The sequence below is a fragment of the Cibotium barometz genome, chromosome 16 (assembly GCF_041138505.1).
Source record: "Cibotium barometz isolate CiBa-2024 chromosome 16, ASM4113850v1, whole genome shotgun sequence".
NCBI classification, from domain to species: domain Eukaryota; kingdom Viridiplantae; phylum Streptophyta; class Polypodiopsida; order Cyatheales; family Cibotiaceae; genus Cibotium; species Cibotium barometz.
In genome coordinates, this window is record NC_141061.1 from 56,744,114 (window position 1) to 56,756,158 (window position 12,045).

Here is a 12,045-nt window from a genome sequence, read left to right on the forward strand (position 1 = left end):
GTGTTCTTCCTCTTTCGAATCTGCCACGTGTAATTCTTCCTCTTTCGAATCTGCCACGTGTAAGGCATGGGAATAATAAAAATGAAGAATAGATATTAGATAATATAATATAATACTAATAAATGACCTGTGGCTCCACTCTCTTTTTGGAAGTTCGTCCCTCTCTCCCAAACCAATGCCAAATCCTCTTGTGAACTTACCACGTGTAAGGCCTTGGAATAGAGAAAATGAAGAATTAAAGCAACTTCAGACCATTCTTGTTCCTTCCTTTCACGATTTGCTCTGAGAATCTGAATCTTTATTCTGAAACTGACTGCTGTGAAAAACTCCATAGACAATTAAGGTGAGTTAAGCTCCTCTTAAAACGCTTTGATGTAATGCAGTGTATGGCAACATTAAGCAGGTAATATATATATATATATATATATATATATATATATATTGTAAATGACGGGGACAAAATCCTTGACGTGTGGGGTCACGCGGTCACAGGTCTATTTTGGAGCTTAGAGTGAAAGAGTACATGAATGCTCACGTTCCTGTCCATGAATGTTCGCAGTCACTTCACTTCGACACTGTGTATCTTGTAGATGAAAAAACAAAAAAACAAACGAGATCTCGTAATGTGCAGGAGAGTAATGGAGGATCTACAGCAAGCTAAAAATCTATTCCTTCTCATCCTTCACACGAAGGGCACCGCTACCACCACCATTAAGAGTCTCTCTCCGTGTTTTCTCTGCGCAAGCCTTTCTTATCATCTTTTCTGGAGTTTGTTAATCATCACCGTCTTCAGCTTTTTGGAGCTTCATGGCTGCGCTTACCATGGTTTGCGGTCAGTGCTCAATCTCGCTCTCTGTGTGTGTGTGAACCATTACAATGGAAGTTCTACAATGGTTTTCATGTCCGTATGACTTTGAATAAATCTTTTCTTCTAGTTGCCGTACGTCAGAAGATTTCGACTCCGTACACTTCCCGCACACACCATTGGATGCCCTACACCCTAGTCCTTACAGTCTCGCCAGAACCTTTGGCGTTCGTACGCTCTCAGTCCGTACACCAGCCGTGTGTAAGGTCGTACACTTTCAGTTGCTGCACTCACGACCAGAAGCGTATGTTTGCTGACAAGTTTGTACCCTTTTTGGTTGCCGTACACACCGCAAACTTCTGTCCACATAAAAGTTCGGGTTCTTTTTGTATACTTTCAGCTCCCGTACACCAGAAGTCCGTACACCTTTGGTTGCCGTACACTGAAAATTTCTGGACAGCTGGTATACTACACTCCAGAAGCTTCTGTGAGGTGGGGGTATCCTGGCGGGTTTCCTGGAGTTCATTTTGCACATGTGCCTTGCATATATAGCCATTACCTCTGACTTGTAAAGAAGCTTGCGATGGAGACTCCGTAGATTAAGTTTTTTTCTTCTTCTCTAATCTAAAGCAGTCAATTCACCAAGACCTTCACACAGGCCACATGTACAAAGGAGAGTGTAAATTTGAAGATTAAGCTGCTTGGATCTGGAAATAGATTCGCGATTGATCAAGGACACCTGACTGAAAAGAGGTGACTTACATAGACATTGATCCATGAAGATTATGATGATCAAGGGCACAATGTTGCCATGCCCAAGTTTGAAATGCCAAAACCAATTTATCGCTTTTTAGCCTTAAAAGCAATCTGAAAGGCTTATGACACTTGCATTTAAGGCATTCACCAACTTGCATTACTGAGATTCATGTGCAGGGCCTCCTAAGGCATCTGTTATTGGGGTTTGGACCGAATGCCAACACAAGTAGAAGATGTGTTTTTAGTGCTAGACATGACCCCAAATTGTTCATAATTGTTCGAGCCAGTATGTTTTTGGTGGGTTAGGGTAAGTCACATAGGTTCAGGGTGGTGGGAAATAGATTTAGAATTGGTATATGTAAATGTGAATTATTGGCTTGTGTTGTTGTTAATTAGAAATAAGGGACTCATTTATGGGCCCTAGCAATATGGCTCTTCTCTCTCAAAAACACGGTCGAAGACCTATCATCATGAATTATGGTAGGAATGAGTGCAACGTGCATTTTTTTTTCCCCGGAGAAAAGATCCTTCTATTAGGTATGATCAGACAGCCATATGCTACATGTACAAGCTCAGAACCCTCAATCAAGGTGTCGAAAATCTGGGCAAGGGTAGTCCCTTCATGGCTGGCTCCTAACTATGTCATACAACGGGGGGAGGGGGGGGTGGGGAAGTGGAAACTGTGTCAATCCTGCAATGCGAAAGTCGGAGAGCCTGCCCTCCTGTTGCCCCCTCATAGTGGAGGGTGAGACCTGTCACAGCCACCCAAGCAAGAGCTCCCCTTGTGATGATACTTGGTGAGGATCCCCTGGTTGTGTAGAGGCAAATAATCCTCTGCCATACCTGTTGCGCTTTGGTGCAGTCTCAAAGGCAGTGCCAATGCGACTTTAGGGGGTGGCTGCACCGCACACAATGTGCTGGCCTAACACTGAGAGCCAACCAAGTGCTGACAGTGAGGCTGCGGTGGACTAATTGTCAGAGAGAGTGATCTTCCTTGTTCGAAAGCTGTCCCACAGTTGCTTCCAAAAGTTCATAGGAAGCAGGGTGAAGTACCTTGGGATGCCCAATGTTCTGATGCTGCCGGGGTGCTATCTATCTCCTCCTGCATCTGCATCATCCCGTGACCTATCCTCGCTGTGTAATTGAAGAATGGGGTGGTTGGGCTCTCCGGACTGAAGGGGTGGTTGGGCTCTCCGGGCTGAAGGGGTCCTGCAACTCCCACTCACTTGGGTCCCACTGAGCACACTTCAATGGTTGGCTTTCCCAAAGCCAAAGCAGAATTGTTGTGGGCCACCTTGGCCAGATGTGCCACTAATGAGCATGAAAACCAAGGATCGTCGCCTATTGAAGTGAGCCACCATTGAAATCCTCCCAAGGCGTTTGTCCCGTACCTATGGGGGGAGCCTCCTAAAGCCAATCTACTCTCCCAAAGACGGAGCTGGACTTGTGCAGAGGGACCTCAAAGCAACGTGAGATCGAGCGCCTAGGGGGTGGCCACTAGGCAACCTGAAGAGGGGGTTCCAAATCAAGAGTTGGTGGAGTTTGTCCTCTAGTCGGGGGCGTGTGGGAGAGGGCAGTCTTGAGGTGGCCCCAAGCTTTGATCAAGCTGTTTGCAAAGCGGTCCTCGAAAGAGGAATTGAAACGGCTGGAATAGGCCTCTGTGAAGATCCATTGCACACTGTGTCAAGGTCATGCAGCAGCAGCATGCACACCACCCTAGGGCACTGAGCAACGTCAGTGGCTAGGCTCCCATCTCCTAGCCATTGCTCCCCCTCCAAAACCCGGCTGGAGGAGATATCTATGACAAGGTGCCACCACACCCTATATATGGCTCTTCGACTTCTCATGCTCTTGCATATGGGATAATCCACCACAACTTCTAGTCATGTGATAACCCGAGAATAGCTACGAGAATTGCCACCTCCAATACCCTTGTTCAATTTGAGCACGTCGATCAAGCAGAGGTTAGGACCGCCTAGGATCACATAGGCCGAGCTCTGTTACCATGTAAAAGTCATGTAGCAACAGCACGCACTCCACCCTAGGGCATTGACCAACGTCGGTGGTTGGGCTCCCATCTCCTAGTTGTTGCTCCCCCCCCCCCAAAAAAAAAAAAAAAACCTGGCCGAAGGAGGTATCTATGACAAGGTGCCACCACACCCTATATATGGCTCTTCGACTTCCCATGCTCTTGCATATGGGATAATCCACCACAACTTCTAGTCATGTGATAACCCGAGAGTAGCTATGAGAATCGCCACCTCCAACACACTGGGGGTCAAGAGGCCACTGAGAGTGGGAGTGCGCGCTGAGATCCACACAAGAAGAAAAGCCTTCCAAGGTTCTCCGTCTAGCTGAAGGCCTCTCACAACCAGCTTGCCCAATAGGGCTATGCTATGAATAGCTGGATCAATGATGCCAAGACCGCCGTGATGATGCGGCTTGATAATCACCCTCCAAGCCACTTTGGCTCACACAGGTCTGTGATCTGTCCGTGCTCATAGAAAGATGTGTGTACTTCAAAGTTCAAACGCTAATCCTAATCAGACGTTGCACCTGTCCAAGGCATGCCCGGGAGAATGCCCAACAAGGAAGTTATGTACCACATGGTAGCCATGAGCACCTGGTTGGCCACAATCATGTGGCCAGTGAGGGAGAGACATTCCGTGCTCCAGTAAAGGAGCTTCTTCTTCTTAATGCTCAAAAGAAGGGTGCCAAGCTACTGCATTGGTGAGATATCAATCCCTACATGACATCCCAAATATCTGATCTGGGTGTCTCTGGGAATTCATTGGAAAGACTCAACTGAAGCCGAGGTGGGGGGCTGAAGAGGAAGAGGAAAGGGGGGAGGGGGCATCCTTGACGAACTGTTCTGGAGATTGGAACCCCTTCCCTCCTCTAGCCTCTTGAACAAGGACCTGGCTGTGGGCAGCAGAACGAATGTGAGACTCTAATCCGACCAGCAAGGAACCCCATCCAAAGCATAGTGACCTTCAGGAAGCCCAGTGAACTGTCATTGGCTTTCGTGAAATCCAGGAGAAGAACTGCCATGTCCTCGTGGCGAAGATGAGCTGTGGCGGTTGCCTCCCAAAGGTGAAACTGTTATCCAGGATGCTCCTATTCTGGATAAAATTGGTTTGGGTGTTATGAATCAAATCGGGGACGGGGGCTGTAGGCAGTGATGTCTGATGGCGAGGTTTTGGTAGGCACTTCCAAAGAGGGTGATGGGGCATCACTGCCGTATCTCCAAGATCGCCTCCCTCTTTGGGGATCAAGTGAATAAGACCCTCCGACAGCCTCTCAGGCATGTGGCCAGAGGCCATGATCTCAGTGAAGGTGGCTCGAAAACCATCCTCCATGGTATCCCAGCGAATAACGAAGAGGGAGACTGGAAGGTCATCCTCTCAAGGGCACTTGCCGTGAGGCAGAGCCATAGAGCCTCACATAACTCATCTTGCGAGAAGGGAGAGCACGAGAACATTTGCAACCTTGGTGAAACCACCTCCTGAGTATGCTAGTAAACTTCCTCTCTCTCACTGCCTCAACCTTGGGAGAGAGGATTGGTCAATAGAAGCTCGCTGTAAAAAGGCACACAAATCTGGGGGCGGGTCTTGACTCAATGGATCCATTTCTACTCAACTTGTGGACCTCGTCTCTCCGCTGGTGGAGGCCTGCATCTCAAAAAACTCACTAGTGACCCTGCCTCCTGCCTGTGTCCAGAAAGAGGCGCAAGCATGATACCTAAAGTCTACCCTTCTCTCCTCAATTGATCGGATCTCTGTGCGGGTTGTTTCCATCTGGGACTCCAGCCATGGGTTCTCTGGGGTCTGTTCCTGGAGACGCTGAACGGAAGAAAGACTCCTATGGAGGCTTTGCTGCGGAATGAGATGAGGCGGTCTTGGGCTGCCCCCTGTAGGAAAGAGCCTTTCTTTCGGAAGACAAGGTGCAGGTCTGTTGCTACTTAGCCCTGCCACATATTTATACACCAGATCCATATGACTACACCAAAGTGCAGGAAATGGGACTTGAACCCAGGATTTCTCAGTAGGAGAGAGAGAGAGAGAGAGAGAGAGAGAGAGAGAGAGAGAAAAGAAAGATATATTAAGCGACTAATAAAGACCCAATGGGCCTATGAGACCAAAGTGATACAGTAATGTCCATGGCATATCTCATCATGGAATGGAAAATAAAACAGAGAAAACATAAACATAGCTAACTCACTGGGGTGATTCAAAATTGTCCATGGAAACTCATCATGGAGTACTAAGAACACAGAAACATGAGATAGATAGATAGAGAGAGAGAGAGAGAGACCCGAAGGGTCTATGAGACCAAAAAGCTGTTACATGTGATCCATGAGTAAACTGGATGTTAAGACAACATGAAAAAAGTAAAAGCCTAGCTCCGGAAGGATAGGCAGGGTCAATGTACTACATAGACCCTGTGTTTGCGTACGAAGTAGGCAGCAGAAGAACCTCATGTGTCCGGGCTCATAACGTGGTGTCCTCATGGAGGACTCATAATGTGTTGTTCTCCTCATGGACTGTGTACCTGGCCTCAATATCCACCACCTGTGGAGCTGCCTCTCTATATCGCTGAAGCAAGTCCGGGATCTCGAGCTGGCGAGTGGGGGTCTGGGTCACCAGGAGTGGGGGCATTTGTCTCTTTGGAGAGACTGCTCTCAAAGGACTTCCTGGGTGAGTGATGCCAGCCTGCCGGGGTCTAGAGGGAGATCACTCGATGGGGATGTCTAGCTCTTTCTTGGTCCATGTGTCTCCGCAAATCTCGTGCAGGCTGGGTGTTAGCTGGGACTCTCTGCTGGGGGCCAAAGAAGTCGGCTGTATGTATGTATGCAGATCGATAGAATTGTATTTCTATACATATATAATATATATGTATATGTATATCTATACAGATGTCTATGTATATGCATTAGGTACATATGTATGTACACACGTTTATGGCGATGAGTTGCTTGTAATATTGCAGTTGTGATCCTTTTACTAGCTTACATATATGCATCTTTACTTGCAAAGGCCTTAGACATGCTTATCTTTGAAAACTGATTTGTTTGCAGATTTCCAGCTTTTGAGCTCCACGTTTGTTGCAAATCTATGGTCTCTGTAAAGGCTTCAACATATACGATGTTGCGAAGTCGAACATGATGAATGGTGCCTCACCAAATATGGAAATCCAAATGACCTGACAGGCACTCCAGCAATATGCTGTCAATCAATGTATCAACACTTGGGAGTTTGCTTCTTGGTACACATCATGAAAGTCACAAGGGTGTCTTCATCAAGACCAACTTTTGAGAGCCTGATACAAAGCAAGTCAGCAGTAAAGCAAGCATTGAAAGTAACAGCTTTATACTGCAGCAAGCAAGTGATCCTTGGAGAGTTTCCCATATTGAAGAATGAGTGTATCATTGATATTCGTCTGGTTTGCCAACTCAATCTCTCTAAGCCAAGGGTTCAGCCTAAACTTCACTTCTTTATAGGTGAGCTATGATGGACAATTATATTGGAAACGGTTAAGTATCCTATGTGTTACATGTGCCTGGAACTCAGTATATGTTGGTTTGTGGACCTAACAATTTATGTGCAAACTGCGATGTTCTACATGCTGGTTTGAGATGTCCTCACTGGAGTCAGTATTCTGTTTTGTGGTTCTTGTCAGTAGATCAAGCATGCAGTGCAGGATTGGCTGGACACATGGCTCTAGATTTGAAAGAGGTTTGTGAACAATCTAAACTTTGTGATGCTGAATGCTTATCATGGTTCATTCAAAAATGTTCGTTACTTTTGTTGGCTCAAGGTTTCACGGTGTAATATTTCTGGTTCACTCCTTGTCAAGGCTTAAATTTGTGATTGGAGATTATTAGTGGTAGTGGTCATGGTAGTGCTAGTGTTGGTGGAGTAGTCAGTAGTAGTTGGTCCCCCCTATCCTCTTTATTTTGTGTTGCCTCTTTATTCCTTTGATCCAAGCCTCCCCTCCTCCCCTAAAAAGACATCAATCCTAGCTTTCAGGTTATAATAATGTCCCTAAAATGTCCCCCAAATGTTTTCTTGGTCCCCAAGAGTCACTACTATATCATCGTTCAGCCATACGGGGTTGCCATACCTTGTTTTTTGGGCATATAAAATATTCAACTTTTCTAAAAATTGGGAGGTTACAATGGATATACCATATTTATGATTACAACTGCATCTTTTCAACCTTTTTAAAGTTTCTGTCAAAGAAAGTAAAAAAATCCATCGCAGCTTTACCTTACGCTCACTTAAGGAGGAGGATGGTTTATCATTCGATGAGGAGATCCGGGACACATTTCCGAAGTATCTCTGGCCATCTTACTGCAGGATTTTTCATACCACATGTACATGGGAGGCCCGTGTAGCATAGTAGCAACAACAGAACGGGAACGGGAACGGAACGAAAGCCCCATCAGGGGAACGGGAACGGGCCACAAGGGGAACGAGAACGAGGGGGCACGGGTAAGGGGGAACGAGAGAGAAAGAGAGGGAAAAGTAAGTAGCCTTGCTGCCTTGCCTTGGAAAGTAGGAGTCCAAGTCTAAAGAGACTCGAGAGAGGAGCCCACTCGTGACTCAGAGCTGTCAAGTACGCACGCTGCACGGGCCTAGGAAGTATGCGGGCGGGCGACAATAGGGTACGTCTTTCAAGGATATCCACAGGCGGCTCGCAACAACAGGTACACTTTTTCTCTTTTTTTTTTTCTTGGCCAAACATAAAAAACGTGGGGAACGGTAGCCAAACGTTCCATGAAACCGTCCCCCCACGGTCCCTTGGCCGTTCCCATGCCAAATCATTCCCCCATGCACTTTCCACCCGGTTTAGGCATCTCAGCCTTGGGGGAACGCGTTCCACTGTTCCCAAGGGGTGGAAATGGTGTTCCCCTGCTACTATGCTGTGTAGTACATGAGTACTTTTTGTTTCCGTGTTAACACTCTACACATGGAACTTTTGTAACACATGTTGGTCTCATAGACCCATTAGGTCTTTTGTAGACGTTAATAACATCTTTCTTTCTTTCTTTCTTTCTTTGTCTTCTCCTCTCTTTAGCTAACACACCAAAGTAATTGCACAATCTAGTTATGTTTGTAAAAGGCTTCCACATGTGACAGTTGAATAGTGATGGGATAGCAGTGTTTCGAGCTTTGGTGGCACCCTTGGTACCTGTGAGATGAAGGACACTCGTGTGAAGGACACTTCTTCTTCTGAGATTGTGCCCTTTTTTTTAAGGAGAGCCCAAGCTACTGTCCTTGTTGATGCCTTTCCCCCTTGCACCCACTTACAGCATATTCCCAGGCCCTGTGTAGCTGCCTTTTCTCTCTATATCAAATCTGCATTTTTTGCTTCCCTCTTCTGGGTGATCTCAAGGTTGGGAGCCTAGAGGTACAGTCAACAGAAGCTTCTGTGTTTTTTTGCTACAGGAGGATTTTTGGGTGCTGTCCAACCTCTTAGGGCTGTGTTTTGGTGGGAGGAAGGGACCTACATCAGCGTTTTCTGATTTGGACAGTTTTTTATTTTGCGAGGGTTGGTTCTATTGATTGGATCAATGATGATAGCTTCAGATTTAGCTCCCGTACCACTCTCTTGTTATTTCCTAGATGAGGCAAACAAGTTGGATGGTGGTAACTTTCAATCATGGAAGTTGCAGGTTACTTCTATTCTAAGGAAGTATGGTTTGATGGAGTTTCTCTCGTACAACAATCGGTGCTTGCCGGACCTTGCCTCTGCGGAGGATGTGTGTCGGTGGAGGAAGACTGACGGACAGATCTATGCCTTTCTCCTCCTGAATTGTCAGGATTCCGTTCTTCGACACTTCATCTATGCTCCTGATGATGCTTCTACTTTCTCTGTGTGGCAGTTGCTTTGTGACCTGTATGGTGATGCCAGTGATCGGCAGATGGTTTCTACTTCTGGGTGCTATGCAGCCAGTGATCTTGTGGATACTTCTTTTGGAGATGTTCCTGCAGCGAAGGATAGTTATGTCAGTCTTTGGCAGACTGGAGACCAATTACCCTTATGCCGGTGATATACAAGATTATCAGTAAAATGGTTGTCGATCGCATTAAGGGTTACTTGAATGATGGACTTCACTCTGCACAGTATGGATTTATTCCTCGCAGGCACATTACAGATAACATTGCAAATGCTTATATCGGCATTGAATATGCCAAATACACGCAGCAGGATGTCTTATTATTGCAAGTGGATATTGCTAAGGCTTTTGATACTATTAAATGGGGGTTCATTCAAGAAACCATGCGTGCTCTGGGATTTGGAGAAAAAATGTAGAATATCATTTACTGGCTTTATGCTAATAGTCTGGCGGCTTGTATATTGTCAGGAGATCTCTCAGAATCATGGACTTTGCATCATTCAGTTAGGCAAGGATGCCCTTTAAGTGCTCTTTTGTATGCTATAGCGACGCATCCCATGCTTCTTTATATGGATCATTTGGTTGATACTGGCAGTCTTCATGGATTGGACATTCAGAATAGACGTCAGTTGGTTGCTCAAGCTTATGCTGACGATTCTTTTTTTCTTCCTCGCAATACACTTCAGGATCTCTCTACTTTGATGCAGGCTCTTTCTTTGTTTGCACTTGCGGCTGGCCTACAAATCAATTTTCAGAAATCTAAATTGCTGCCTTTGCGTTCAAAACAGTGGCATAATTTGCTATGGCCAGGGGAAATAGTTCACTCCACTCATTTGATTCGGCATTTGGGATATCCTTTGGGATGGACAGTCACTCGCCGTCAACAAACAGATTGGGTCTTGGCAAAGCTCAAGAAAAAGTTGGAATACTGGAAACTTGCAACATGGCCTTTGCATGTTCGTTTACGGATTCTCCAATCCATCTTGGTTGCCTATATTCAGTTCTACCTTCCTCTCATCAGGTTTTCTCAGGGAGAGCTGAAATTATTTATGTCCACCATCTTGGAGATATTCTGGAGATCGAAGCAAGGGAAAAAGAGTGTACATTTGCTTTCGGCAAATCGTTTGTGTACCCCTAAAATGCATGGAAGCTTGAATATCCTTAATTTACAGGTGCATATTCTTGCCCAGAGAGGTAAACTGATGCTTCAATTTCTGGAAGGCACTCAGCCTTGGACAGCGATGATCCGTCATTTATTACTTCATCTGACGACTTCGGCTTTTGGCCATTGGCAACCTACTCATTGGGAATTTATTCTTGGTTACATTACTGGCAAAATTAAGGGCTGTCCTCTCATTTCTGGCTTACTTGCTGATTGGAAGCTTGTCCTTTCAAATTTAAAATGGAATGGTCGTGACTCCTTACAAGGCAACTCTCTCCGCGCTGAGAGCATCCATTGGTCCAAAGCATTTTCAGTTCCCCTGGCGGTGCAAGAACCCCGGCGTTCATATTTTCTCTACTCAAAGGGTGTTACCTCTGTGGGAGATGTCATCCATCCTGATGGCTCCCCTCTTTCTTTTCCACAGGCTGCTGCACATTATGGCTTGGGACCTCACTATCGTCGTCTTTGGCATGATATAATTCAGATGCTTCAGCCTTTTTTGCCGATTCCACTGTTGGAAATTCGAGATCGCCTACTACAGGCTTGGACTATCTCCTCTTTTGATTCTTCATGCCATCCCTTGAGGCTATCTGATATTACAGTTGGCTGGTTTGTATAAACATTTGTTGCCATTGCCTTGGGTTTCTGAACGGGCAAATCTCTTCTGGCATATGCATCGGTCGTCTTTGTGGTGGAAAAGACGATTCAATCTCTTTGGCATTCGAAGCTTCCTCTTCGACAACAGCTTTTTTTGTGGCGTGTTCTTTTGGCTGTTATTCCCTCAGGACAGTTTCTGGCACGCAGACATATATCCTCATCCACTTGCCATAGATGCTCTGCTTCCAGGGAGACAGTCATTCATATTTTCTGGAACTGTCCTTCTTCTCGTCAGTTTTTTCTTCCTATCATCCAGCTTCTGCGGGCTAGATTTCCAAATATGAAATTTGGAAAGTTTTTCTGGCTATTTGGTCTTCATTTGCCCAGACCAGAATTCACTCTTTTCTTCTCATGGGTGCGCTACTGGGCTTTATGGACACTGTGGAAAGTTCGCAACCATGGAGTTTTCGGTGATGCGGCTTTTTCTGCCTTTTCTTTCTTTCGGTACTCCCTACATCAATCTTTCTTCGATTGCATGCAGGTTGACCAAATAGATCATGATGTATATTTGTCTTATATTGACATCTTCAGTTGATGTACTTTGAGACTATCTACTTTGGATAGTCATCTAGTAAATCTAACATACAAATGATTCCACAAAAAAAAAAAAGTGTGTGTGTGCGCGCGCGCGCGGTTGTGCCAACCCTAACAGGCCAACAGTGGTATCACGAGCTTTGTTGCCCACTGCGACACCTCTGTCCGTTAGCGCACAACCAGCCGACGGCCCACCTCGACCTTCTGTTTGGTGCCTGTTGCGATCTT

The 12,045-nt window shown here is 45.9% G+C and overlaps 1 protein-coding gene across 5 annotated transcripts in view; it reads left to right on the top strand.

Moving 5' to 3' along the window:
* The first annotated feature begins 215 nt into the window (after positions 1–215).
* LOC147630769 (uncharacterized) overlaps positions 216–12,045 on the top strand; it is a 54,412-nt gene continuing 42,582 nt past the window's right edge. For 2 of the 5 annotated variants that reach the window (XM_086810753.1, XM_086810756.1), the window contains exons 1-3: positions 535–832; positions 6,639–7,061; positions 7,241–7,296. In XM_086810753.1, the coding sequence (XP_086666879.1) occupies positions 6,797–7,061; positions 7,241–7,296 (321 nt within the window). In that variant the 5' untranslated portion in view covers positions 535–832; positions 6,639–6,796. Of the gene's footprint in view, positions 344–534; positions 833–1,294; positions 1,559–6,638; positions 7,062–7,240; positions 7,297–12,045 lie in introns of those variants that run through there. The other 3 variants (XM_086810755.1, XM_086810757.1, XM_086810754.1) reach the window with 3 other exon arrangements.